Raw genomic sequence first — 13,980 nt, 5'->3', positions numbered from 1 at the left:
TTTCTTCGATTTTTCATAACGATAAGTAGTGTGACTGAATTCAAAGTATATGTTCTCACGCGTGGAAAATGCGACGTCTTATGACTTTCTGAAAAATAATCGTAATTCTAGTTCAATTCTAATGAAATTATAAGACGTTTGGGGGAAGTATTGGTGATGTTCATAGTAACTCTGATTGGGACTATTGGTTGGACTTCAGACAGTAAAGGAATACCAGCGAATTCGTCTGACCCAGAGAAGTTTTCCTCCAGAAATTCATTTTTTTTGTACTAGGGATTCCTTCTGGTATTCCTCCAGGCGTTTCTTCCGAGATAATCAGTTGCCCTTCTTGGTCTCATGTTTCGACCTATACTATACTTTCAAGAATTTATCTACACTTTTCCTGTTAATGTTATAATATCAGTTTTTGTCTATCTCATGTATAAATAACTATCTCTCGCCTAATTTGTACGGTTCGTCACTATGAGTGTCGACTTGGTTTCTTTTTGTTCGAGTGGTGAGGATCGCACTAATAATTATCATGTATTAACTCTGTTTTCTCATCTATTTGCATTCTCTTACGTTTTCATAAAATTTATCTATATTTTTGTACAGTCTATAACTTAGAGGTGCTGGCCACAGTATTTTGTTCCTCAATTATGTTTCATTTTTTCCTTTAATTTGTGCGTCCGTGATGAGGTTATCAATCTTTTGGTTCAACATATCGATTTCATGGTAATAAAAGCAAGTAACATTGTCCCAGACAACCAGTCATCGTATAAGATGTTGTATAAGATGATAAAGTGGAGACCATATGCGTGCATGCCTCCATTTGGGCGCATGTAAAATGTACGCATATCGCCTCCACTTTATCATCTTATACAACATTTTATACGATGACTGGTTGACTGGGGTATTATGAGCCACCAGTTCTCGTAATTGTGAGGTGACGCAAGATATCTCTCGTTACATTAGACATACTCCAAATTTCTTTTCTGTATATTCAGAGTCATTCTTCGAAACTGTCAGGTGGCACAATTGCTTGTATATGTATTTTGTTAATGCTCACAGTTGCGTGAATCACATCGCTTACCAAAGTGAATCCTGATCTATCCATTCCTCCCTACTTACAAAAACTCCTTCCCATGACAACTGTGGAGGACAAATTAACATTCCTTCTCCTTCCCGTTTGACCGTCAGGGCGTGGCCGGCGTCGTTACTGACCCAGTAAAGTTAGAGCTCTCGGAACGTGCACCTTGAGGATGTTGTGCTAATCCCAAGCCTCTTCTGTTGATTCTCTTTGAAATTCCGCTAGCTCTGATCAATCAGGGAGTAGCAACTAGGGTAATTTTCCAACTGTTGCACGGCTAAAAACTCGCCTATTGTTGCACACTTTATGTTATTCTTATGAGGTGTGCAACAATTGGCGAATTTTTAGCCGTGCAACAATTGGAAAATTAACCTACAAAGTGTTCGGTCACCAATGCTCATACTCATGATACAGATTTGGTTTATTGTTGTGTGTTTGTTGTGTTATGACTGAAAAGAGTGCATTCCTGTCTGTCAACGGCTAGCAGCATAAAGAATAACGACTATAGTATTTCTTTTTTCAGATTCATGCGAAATAATGTAGTAAAATAGCGGTTGTGCTTCAAAATGTTCATTTTCGTAAGGTAACTTCTCTATAGGTTACACAGCGCAACATTTTTTTGTTTCAAGAGCAAACATGTCTCCGAAGGATTTTGGGCCTCTGAATCCGAATCCGGGCTCAGATTTGCTCCAACACGTCACAATTTCGAGCTATACCCAGTGTTGGTAAAAACTCAAATTCTCAAATCTCATGGTCGAGTTGTTTCACGCGCGATTCTTGACTCGCCAAACTCATAGCCGAAAAAATCATGCATGAGTTGACTCGTTATTTCACTCATTGCTTCATTTCTTGTTGTTCTTATTATTTACTTCGAAATTTTTAGGATTATATGATAGAAAAACGGCAAATCTAGCGTACAATAACATTGAATGCCATTCAAATTGATTTGGATTCGTTTTTCAAGCAAACGAGATTTCGGCGCTTGACTCGTGAGAGCGAGATTTTGCATGAAATTCTCGCGCGTGAGAAAATGATTCAGAATCGCGCGCGAGTTTGCTCACGCAGGAGCGTTTCATGAGTACGCATTGAGTGTGATTTTACCAACTCTGGCTATACCTTAATTTATAGGGTAAAATATGCGATTTTGAGCTTTTTTGACTGCAAGCCATTAAGCTTGGAAATATTTTTTTAAGCAATCAAAAGGTTAATTGGTCAATTAACATCTAAATTAACGACTCATGCAAAATATTTCGTTTTACCTAATCAAATTTGATAGATTTAAGCATTTTATGTTAGTATGAAAACTTGCATGCAACTTTTGGAGGGTGGCTTGTATGGGAAATATCGTACCTAGGGAACGTCCAAAAATAACGTCACGCAAAAATTGCCCATTTTCAATCCCCCCTCCCCCCTATGTCACACTTTTTGTATGAGACCTCTAAAATTTTTGGATGGGTCGTCACACTTTGCTGAACCCCCCCTCCCCCTAAACGCGTGATGTTATTTATGGACGTTCCCCTATCATAAATCGCTTAAAACTATCAAATTCGATTTGGTAAAACGAAATATTTTGCATGAGTCGTGATTTAGATGTTAATTGACCAATTAACCTTTTGATTGCTTAAAAAAAATATTTCCTTGCTTAATGGCTTGCAGTCAAAAAAGTCCAAAATCGCATATTTTGCCCTATAAATTGAGGTATAGCTCAAAATTGTGACGTGTTAGAGAAAATCTGAGCCCGGATTCGGATTCAGCGGCCCAAAATCCTTCGGAGACACATAAGTTTGCTCTTGAGACAGACAAAAAGTTAATTTTTGTTACGCTGTGTTACCTTTTGAACCTAGTTCTGCTTCTTTCATTACACATGAAGTAACGAAATCGTGTGTCATGCCTCGAGCATGCTATATTTCAGGATAACGCCAACAGTAGGTGAACCTTTTCTTATGGATGCTTTCAAATAAGTTATTGCATATTGCTTTCAGCATCTTTCCGCTAATTTATGGAAGTGTTGCACCACCAGAAGTATCTCAAATATTAGTTTGAGAGGCTTCAGTTTGATGAAATACGTAGGTAGTAGCGTTCATGGAAAACCTAACAAAGAATTTCATATAACCTAACTCTGTTTGAGCAGAATTTGTCATGAGTTGACTGATTGGCATGTGTCAGATGAGCAATCTCCATTTGACCTTCTTTGCACATTTGAGTGTTCCTTCGCAAACTTTACGTATTTATATTCATTATAAACGTGCAAAATAGTCATTGGCAGATGAAGCTGAATAACTGTGGAAATGCTTGAAGAATACTAATCTGAGAAGCAGGTTTTGTTTTAGTTGAGTCCTTGCATCAAGCAATAGATGAATAATACCAGATTCATTAAGCAACATTGATTCAATTTTTGGTGATGACATCTATGGGTGAGATTGACGGAGAAACAATCCGTTCCCAGTGTATGGCTCAAAATATGTACCAGCTGTCAAAAAGTTCTTGTTCCATTCTACAGCTCTAATACAGGCTTCGTCATAATTTGGACAGTTTTTACATAACTGCAGATAAGTTTTGAAGGAGAAAAATACATTTTTAATTTTTCGACATGTTCTGTAAAAAAGCCTCAGCTTTCGTTTATTGCATAAAAAAATCGGTGGTTGCTAACATTGTGAAGAAAGTTTATCTTTCACTCCATGCCCAAGAGAGTCGAAAAATTTCCTTCATGAAAAGTTCCTGGACCGACCGGGAATCGAACCCGTCACCTTCAACATCGTCATGCTGAATATCCGTGCTCTTATCTCATCGGTTTTGTTATATGGCCCATTGCCCTGGCCTGATAACCGATTAGGGGTTATTTTTTTTTCTAGGAATCCTAGATTCCCCGTCCATATGTTTTATGAATTGTCCCACTGATAGTTATCATCTTCGTTTCCAGGCAAAAAAAAAACAAATACACTCCTGAACCTATTGATACCATAAAACCTATTAACCTCAAGATATGATTGATAAACCTGATCCGGTTTCTTGCAGCCCAAGGCCTTCATATCTGTACTACTCCAGTGATCACATTATACGCCTCAATTTTATGCACCATGCAATTATGTCATTATATCATACATTTCACCGTTATCTCTCTCTCGCGCGCGTCGTCATTATATGTGTGATTCGCGATATACGCGCCCTTGCTCGCAGAATGGCAAACGTCTTTCTGACCCACATGATAAGCTCTTTGAGTCACATGTGCAAACAACCCGTACCGTACCCGACCGATAAATCGGTTTTTGAATCACCATTACAACCGCAGGGCAAGAGCATATGGTTTAATAATACCCGTTTTCTGTTCTTACGTTTTTTTGCAGGAAATTGTGGCCAGCCACCAGGAGCTTCGGTGTCCGGAATGTCGAGTCTTGGTGGAAATCAAAATCGATGAACTCCCGCCGAACGTGCTGTTGATGCGGATCTTAGAAGGTAAGCTACCTGGACGGGTTTAATCCCAATCACGGGTCTTCCGTTTATCCGGTGAACCACACTGAGCATGGGGTTACTCAGGGTAAGATAAGCATATTTTTAAAGTTTAGGTATCAAAATATTGGAGCCAATATTAACTCAATTGAATAGTACTCGTTGTTATCACTCAACAAGACAGGTCTCGTAGAAATCATCATTACTCAAATTGTTACGTAAATACATACATATTTTCAAGTTATCCTCATTTTTTTTAGAAAAACTTTGCTGAAATTGTCAGTTTAAGCTAAGCTTGTTTCAGAAGACATATATTTCATACATTTTTAAAAGATTTTATAACCTATCATAATCAAATGTTTTAAATACTGTCTTAAGATTTTTTTCAATTTTTATCACTATCGTTTGGATTTGAAACTCGGTTGTTCATTTTACCTCATCATTACTCCTAGACACCAACACTGAGCAATGCATTGCATCTTGCGATGCGGCTTCGTTTATACGCTTATCGCCAGACGATAGCAGGGTATCTTTTTTGCATTATCTTTTTTTCGCGTTTATTTTTTCAGGCATGAAAACAGCTGAGCTCAACAATCAAAACACAAACATAAACAAAGCGGCCCGAACCGGCGTTGGAGGAGGAGGCGGCGGGAACATCTTCAACCTACAGTTGCAGCAGCAAAATCATCCAAGCATAGCATACCATCATCAAGGGTCTTCGAATGCGCAACAGCAGCATCACCAACAACAACAGCAGCAGCAACAGAAGAACAATAAAAACGATCAACTGCATCACCATTCGCATCAAGGTCGCATTATAGCAGGAAATGCGCTAGATTTAACGAAAATCCCACACGCTAAAGCATTCTACGACTTCGCCTCCAGTGAAACCAGGTAATGGAATACATACCTTAGACTTATGTAAAAAGGGTGTAGGCATGGACAGATTTTACAAGCACTACATGTTTGGCTTATTTGCGAAAGTAGTTCAGGAATTTTCAATAGTCAAGTCAATAATTGAATGACAAACACCAGTTGGTAGACGAAGCAATGCTACTTTGCGATAATAAACTAAGATACAATGGAAATCTAATTAGCGGTATGTGAAACAGCAAAATAAAACATGCCTAAGGGGTCATACATACCTAATGGACCTAATGGACATAAATGGACATAAATGCCGGCTTCCTTTCATAAGACATGCAGCAGCTATCGGACGCAACAACTGTATCTGAGAAAATGGTTTTGAAATCCTGCGTAAAGAATAATGAATAATGAAAGAATAATGTGTATGAAAATCAATTTTGCTCAAATGCTTCTCACGACCAATAGTTTGCTGCTTGCTATAGGACACTTTACGCAGACACTGTACTAAGGTTGCAATGTTTTTGGCATTATGGCATTATTCAGGAGTTCCTTATGTAGTTTCTAAAAGACTTCATTGAAGAATTCCTCCAACAATTGCTTAAAGAACTCCTCTAGCAGCTTTGTAAGGAATTTCTCATGGTGTTCTTTAAAGGTTTCCCCATCAGGAGAAGTATAACATTTTCACAGGAATTCCTACTGGGAATCCCGAAAAAGCTTCTGAAAACATCCTTAAAGGATTTGGAGGAATCTCAAAAGGAATCCCGCAAGGAACATCCAGAAGAATTCCAGAAGAAACTCCTGGAGGAATCTTGAAAGGAAATCATGGAGAGATTCTAAAAGAAATCCCGTGAGGAGTTCCTGAAGCAATTCTAGATGGAACTTTTATAAAAATCTTGAATAAACTCCTGGAAGAATCTCAGAAGGAGCTATTTGTAGAGTCTCAGAAGGAACTCCAATGATTCAATTTCTAAAGAGAATGCGGAAGAAATAGTAAAGGAATTCCGGAAGAAATTTCAGAAGGAATCCCGAAAATAACTTTTGAGGAATCCTGGAAGATATCCAGATAGAACTCCTGGTAAAATCTTAGAAAGAAAATCCTGAAGGAATTCCAAAAGGAGTGAATGGAAGGATACTGGAAAAAGTTCTTGGAGGAGTCCTGAAAAAAAAAACCTGGATGAATCCTAGATGGAAGTCCTCGAGGAATCCCAAAAGAAACTCCCAGAAGAATCCAGGAAGGAATTCCTGAAGGAATCCTAAAAAGAACTCCTGGAGGAATCCCAGAAGCAACTCCTGGAAGGGGTTTTGAAAGAATACCGGAATGCACCTATGGTCTTTATGTTGGCGATCTGAACCTGGTAGTCGGAAACTCATGCTTTACTTCCCTTTCGAAGGAAGAACTCACATTTTCCGACTTTGTCGGGAGTGGGATTCGATTCCAGGTCCTCGGCATGATAGTCACGTGCATTAACCATCATACCAGATCAGCTCCAAAGTCGGCAATATATTCTACATAGATAAAAATAATGAGTCATGTAAACTTAATTTTAGTCATGTAAACTTAATGTTATGATGGTTTACATGATATGTCATGTGAATTTGTGTGATATGTCATGTAAATCCCACGCTTCAAACATGTGCATTACATGTCCAGAAATTTACACTCTTTTTTCGATCTGTGTAGCTATTGTTATTTTTTCATAATATTCGTTAAAAACACAAGCTAAAATTGAAATCAGAACTAAGTTTCGAATTTTGAAAATTGTGAGGGGGGGGGGGGGGGGTTGTTTAACAAGCTACGTCATTTATAGGGGGGAATCCAAATTTGTGACGAAATGCTACTAGGGGAAGGGGGGTATTAAAAATTTCTTTTAAAAGCTACGTCATTTATGGACGCCCCCTAAGTGCTATAACTTACATATTCGAAGCAATTTCCACTGGAAAACTTTAATTATGTTATAGATTGGTTCCTCTTGTAAAAGATATGGCATATTTGCATTTTAATTGAATAACCTTTTATGCAAAAGATCTTGCTCGAAAGAAGTTGGTCACCAAGAATAATTTCTATTGCCGATCGACCTAGATAGTCGTGTAGTGTCGGTAGCAGTTCCCACAACTGGCTAAGAATGTCACTACGGACTGCCTGATTCATTCTACTTCAGAAGTGGGCTACCACCATATATTCAAGATGTTGTTGAGCAATCATAGACTTGTGGATGCAGAAGATTCGAAAAATTTCGGAATTAGTATCGTGATTTCGGATGAAATTGATCGCCGAGTAATCCATTTTTATATGCAAAAAATAATGCTTAACACCTAAAATAAGATGAGATGCATGACCATCATCTGACTCGAGGGATATTTAATGATAAATTAACGCATTTTATAACAAATTCATTATATATTTCTGTCTTGAATTTTTATTTTGTGTTTGGCTATTGTTAAAGACATCTGCAAACTTTCGTTGTCATAGTATGTAGTATTGCAAATGTAATCATCATTCGAATCTATGTTTTAAGCTCTAAAGTATTCGCTAAACCCAATTATGTCATCAAAATGTGCATTAGCATTAACATTTATGTAGAAAAGTGAATTTTTCGGAAGAAATCACACACTTTCAAAAACCACTGCATACTTTCAGACGTTTTGCGGTGTAAATCTAGGTTAATCAGAACTTTAAACTTATATAATAAAATATTTAGTAAACTTGTAAGAGTTTTGTGATGCTTTCATAATATTCATTTCAAGTGTAAGAAAAATGTTTAGTTCTTACAAAAGGATTTCACTGACTGATTAATTTCACCCCAAAAACAGAATTATTGTTTTTTTTATTTCAAATATCATTTATTAAACTAAATCCATGGTCTTACTTGTTTGAAAACATTGAGTTCGATATTATTGAGAACTGTTAAAAAATTAAACGCCAAATACTGAGGAAAGTGATTAATTTCACCCGAAATCACGGTATTCCTTTTGTGAATCAAAAGGAAGTTCATCTGAAGCAAATATATCTGGTGCTCGAATGTCCTTGGAAGGATGATCCTTGACTGGTGGAAACGTTTGTCGAATGTTGTTGGTTAACCAACGAAATTTCAGGAGGAATAAATTACACTAGTTTACAGCATTTTTGAACTCGGTAAACTGATGATCGTTTTTGGTGTAGAATCATGCCCTGAGTTCGAAAACGCGAAGGAAAAAAATTACAGTAGAGCGGAATTTTTTTCGACTTTCCATACTAGGTTGATGATTTGAAGTCAATTTTTGTTCTATTTTTAAGCCAAGTCGCTCATTTCACACATCTCATTCTCCGTAATCAATGCACCGATTGAGCTGAATTTTTTATACATTTCTTCATATATTTTTGGAAATTTTGCTAAAATTTAAGGAGATCGTCCCCAAAACTCGCCAATATCTTAAATTTCTTCAATCTGACGCAAAACCTGCATTCAGATGATCGAATGGTATTATATTCAGCTTTAAATTTATGGAAAAAGATTTAAAACTGGTTGAACAAAATGCAAGATATTTCAATTTTATTAAATTCCATATTTTAAAAAAGTTGTAAAACTTAATATTGAGCTAAAACTCAAAAACTGTTCTACTTTATTTTTTTTGAAGCACGGTTTCAAAATCAGCGCTAAATTATGCTTCAAAAATTATGGTCGTCGACAGAAGTTCACAACTTTTGTTTTATTTTGTAAACTAGTGTTATAAGAAACAATGAGGCATCCTTCTGAAGTAGGATTAAATCTTACCCTCAAACTGGATGATTTTTTTCTCCTGTAACCAAAATATTCGAAGCTATTTTGAATATTTCGAGAATTAGGTGAACCAAATCAAAAATCTTTTTGAAGTTAACGATGAAGTAATGATAGTTTTGAAACGTCTGACTGGCATGGCGCGGATTTGGTGAGTGTCGCAGCAGTATGTTATGGTGATGTATCTTGAGGAACTCTTTAGAATTATGAAGGAACTGTTTCCAGATATAAGACAAGTTCGCACTAGGGGTAAAACTGAAATCGCTGTGGTTTCAGCTCACTTTAATGGTGATGCGCCTAAGGTACCTTCTCCTGAGATTGTATTATTTGATCAACATTGTTAAAAACAACAAAAATGCGTTTATCGTTGACTGTGACGCCACACGTCACACAGTGTGAGGTTGTACGGTAATTAACAATGAGTCACTAAATATTAGAGTGCTTGTTTTCCAATAATAACACATTGAGCTCATTGGTGTCCGGTCATTCCGCTGAATGTCGTTTAGCCATACCCCCTCTGGCCGAATGCCATCTGGCCGAAAAAGTCATTTGGCCAAGAATATTTTCGTTTAATCATAGGCTATTCTGTCTAGTTTTACCATTAAGGTGCGATTTCTTCACCCTGGCTCAAGCGTTAAACCAGGTAAGCTCTCTCTCTCTCTCTTCTTGGCGTTACGTCCTCACTGGGACAAAGCCTGCTTCTCAGCTTAGTGTTCTATGAGCACTTCCACAGTTATTAACTGAGAGCTTCCTCTGCCAATGACCATTTTGCATGTGTATATCGTGTGGCAGGCACGAAGATACTCTATGCCCAAGGAAGTCAAGGAAATTTCCTTTACGAAAAGATCCTGGACCGACCGGGAATCGAACCCGTCACCCTCAGCATGGTCATGCTGAATACCCGTGCGTTTACCGCCTCGGCTATACGGGCCCTACCAGGTAAGCCTGGCTTACCGATTAAGACGGCCATTTTCTTCACCCTGGCTTAAGCGTTAAACCAGGTTCAACTATATGGCTAAGCCTGGCTTACCGATTAAGACGGGGTGAAGAAATCGACCCTAAGATATTATTTGGCGTTGAAATTTAGAATATTCTGTCGGAAATTTTACCTTCTTTGAAACATAGGGTGTCCTTTCGAGTAATACTGAAATTGAAAATAGTGGCATGATCACTTAAGTTAATCATTTCTTTTTAGACCAAATGCCATTCGGACAAATGGCTTTCGTCAAAATGGCCTACAACCGCACTCGTTGAAGGAACGTCCTGTCTGAAAAAAAAACAAAGAATTACGGAAATCTAAAAGAAGATCTTGGACGCTGACATGTGGAAACATACACAATGCTTCGGTAGTCTCAAAGACTGCAAAAAAAACACTCGCAAAAGAACATGCACATTCTCGACTAACTTTCAAACAGGGCCTATGAAAAAATTGAACACAAGCAAATAAAAAAATATAACACGGAAACGGCTTGTTCGATCGGAAAGGTGTCTTCAGCAAAGTTGTAGAATAATATATGGCGGCTCTCAGAAAAATACACATTGAAAAATTTATTTAGTTTTTCTTGTGAAAAAAAAAACTGAATTTTGTTACTAAAATTAAATATTTCAAAAAGCTATTTTTTTTACCTTCGTGTTTTTTTGTGAGAATAAAGTTCATTCTGTTAGCTATCATCTGTAAAATTTTCAAAGTGATAAAAAATGTACAAAAAAGTTATGGCACTTTGAACATTTTTGGTTGTGTGTTTTTTTTTATAGTGTATGACGAATTTCCCGCAAACTCGATTTTGGGATTAGCAGCACCCTCTCAGAATTCAATGGAATTTTGTAGGTATGAAAACTATGTACTGTAAAGCAACTTTGCATACTTTTTTGTTGTTTTTTTTTTTAAATTTATCTACAATAATATTTGAAAAGGGCTTGAGTTTTTGACCATTTTTTTAAACCAATGTAACTTAAAAATAACATTACTTACAAAAAAGTGTGGTTTGGGTGACTTTAAGGAATTTGTGTGAACTTTCAAGTAAAAAATTGAAATATTGAAAATTTGATTCCTATACGCGTTAAAAATAAGTTAAAGTAAATTTGGAATACATGCCCATTAGCGCAATTAAATTAATCCTATTTCGGAGAACCAAACCCCACACCAACCATCAAGAATAGAATTCAAAATGGATCAAAGTAATTAAATTGCTATTATCTGAATTTAATACAACACAAAATGTTTTTTTAGTCTAACCAATTTTTGGGTATTTTTATACGTGGATTTTCACATATTAACTCCCATTCAAGACGAAGCATTTTAGGGGAAGTTTATGATATTGTTAGGAGCCTTCTATTAGGTATGGGAGAATATACATTAAGAGGGGAGGAGCTGTCAAAAATTGGCCACTAATGCTAGTGTGATTTCGAATGCAATTAATCACTTTTCACAGTTTTTTGGCGTCTAAGTTTTGAACAGTTAGCGATATGGTCAAACTCAAACATTACAGAATCCTTGACAAAAGTCCAATAAGGACCGAAACGTCGGGTTAAGAAAACATATAGTTGTTTTTAATTTACCAAATTAGACTGAAATGTTAATTAAAGATATCATCCAACGTACAGTCGATCACCCAAAGAAAGTCAAACTCAAAGCAATAATACAAGTACGACCACGATTCTCATCAGTCAACAGAATTGAAACTTTTACTACAAATCATTTTATTGCAATAGCAGGGTTGTTACAACAGCGCGGATTTCGCGAAATTCGCGGATTTCGCTTTTATCGCGGATTTGGCGCGGATTTGCCTCTGGAATTCAGCCCTCGCGCGGATTTGGCGCGGAATTGGTTTTGCTGTTCCGTCATGCAAATTTTGTACATGATTTTACTCTGATTTGCATAATAGTTTTTTGTGTGAGATTGCCTTCTTTTGATCTACCAACCAGCGCTTGACGAATCCCTTCGACGAACTTTGTTCTGTGAACCTTGTATATGAACATATTGAGAGTTAAGCCATTTTAGTGCTTGAAATAACTTTTATTCCCGTTGATATGAATCCTAGATCGTTTGGATCTTGGGCAATAGGTTTCAGTAATAGTCAGGTTTTTTTTTACGCGGGGGATACGTACCGCGTAAAAACAAAACTCAGTTCAAAATTCGAAAAACCGCGTAAAAAAAGTCTCACCATTTCTCGACGAATCATGCAAAAATAAGAAGATGATTTTTTTTTGTATAGAGTTTTCATTTACGCGGCCGCGTAAATGAAAACCGCGTAAAAAAAAGACCTGACTGTAATTCAATACGAAATTGATCCAGAAAGCTCTGAACTAAACCAGATTAGTTACATTACAATAAACTTCATTTTGCATAATTAATTTTTACAACATAGGTGTTTAAGTAAAACATGCTTTCAACTTTATAAATGATCATCGGACATAACATATTATCTATTGGATTTAGAGGAATGAACCAAACTTCGAGCTCTACTCCGAATACTTCTATAACAAAATCCAAGTAATCATCAATAGTCTTCTTCAGGGTGTATCCCCAGAATTCATCTAAGGATCTTCTCTGATATTGTTCTTAAGATCTTTTTGAATGAACTTTTTTTAGGTTAATACTTTTATCTATAAAATTCTCGAGTGATTTGTTTCGTAATGGTTGATTTTTTTCTGTAAAAAATCCTGTAAAAATATCGAAAGAAACCGAAAATGCTCGAAAGAGTTTCTGACAAAACTATAATATTATTTAGTTTCAAAGTCGTGCACGCTGGCTGTAGTTTATAACAAGTGCGCACGGCATTGGAACTAAGGGGACAAATTCGCTACGCGGATGGATATGGTACAATTGATCTTTTAAATACAAGTTTAAAAAAAAATGATTCTTAAAATTTTATTATAAATATTTCTCATAAATATCCATGGCTGGAGTAATCCATCCATCAGAAGCCACTAGGAAAGCTCCCGTAACAATAGATTTACCGTTTGAATTTTCAGAGTGATACACCGCATAGTTCAAACGCCATTTCTAGTAGAAATCCTCAGATCATTTTAGAAAAACTGTCGAGGCACCATGAAGGAAATTTATAAAAAAAAGTATACAAATTCCTATGAGAAATAATGGTGAAAACTTTGGAGAACAACCATGATGAATTTTTGAAGGAATTCATGGATAAATAACAGGACAAGTACCTGGAGAAATTATAGAAAAAAAACCTGAAGGAAGTTTAAACCAGCAAAAAAATCTTTAAAAACATGCAACATTGTCTTTCAGGATTTTTTCCAGAGTTTCCTCCAGTGATTACTGTAGGGATCTTTTAGTATTTTAACTGCGGAGGAAGATATTTTCTGTTTGTACAGGCATCTCCTCATGTGTTCCTCTTGAGATTTCTTCAGTATTTCCTCAAGAAGCTGTCCATACACAACGTAGACTCATTTTTTACCATTTCAGAACCACCCTCAGAGCTTTGCCCATACAAAATTTTCGGAATTAGTATGAAGCTTAGACTTTGACCGGGCCACCCCCGCCCCCTAATAGTCTACATAATTCGTAGACGAGCCCTAAGGTATTCTCCCTGGATAATACTTATCTAAAGTTCAAGTTTCTTTCAATAATGTCTCACTGGGATTCTCCAGATATTACTATTTTTTTTTTTCAAATTTACCCTCACAATGTTCTACTCAAATTCATGCTCATTATTTTAAGAATTCTTCGGAAAAGTTTGCATCAAGTACTGTATATAAAAACTTCGGAAATTCTTTCCATTTCATTCAGCTTTTTTCAAGGATTTTAAGGTATAATTTAATTATAGATGACTATTTTTTAAATTTGTTCAATATTTTCTTTGCTAGAAATTTCTTCAC

At 36.5% G+C, this 13,980-nt stretch overlaps 1 protein-coding gene across 8 annotated transcripts in view; it reads left to right on the top strand.

Annotated features, from left to right (window-relative positions):
- LOC109420344 (E3 ubiquitin-protein ligase SH3RF1) overlaps positions 1 to 13,980 on the top strand; it is a 74,799-nt gene that overhangs the window by 43,519 nt on the left and 17,300 nt on the right. For all 8 annotated transcript variants that reach the window (XM_029856894.2, XM_062861015.1, XM_029856893.2 and 5 more), the window contains 2 exons: positions 4,414 to 4,522; positions 5,086 to 5,410. In XM_029856894.2, the coding sequence (XP_029712754.1) occupies positions 4,414 to 4,522; positions 5,086 to 5,410 (434 nt within the window). The remainder of the gene's footprint in view (positions 1 to 4,413; positions 4,523 to 5,085; positions 5,411 to 13,980) is intronic.

Source organism: Aedes albopictus, chromosome 3 (genome assembly GCF_035046485.1).
Source record: "Aedes albopictus strain Foshan chromosome 3, AalbF5, whole genome shotgun sequence".
Lineage (NCBI taxonomy): Eukaryota > Metazoa > Arthropoda > Insecta > Diptera > Culicidae > Aedes > Aedes albopictus.
This window is presented reverse-complemented; position numbering and strand designations above follow the sequence as displayed.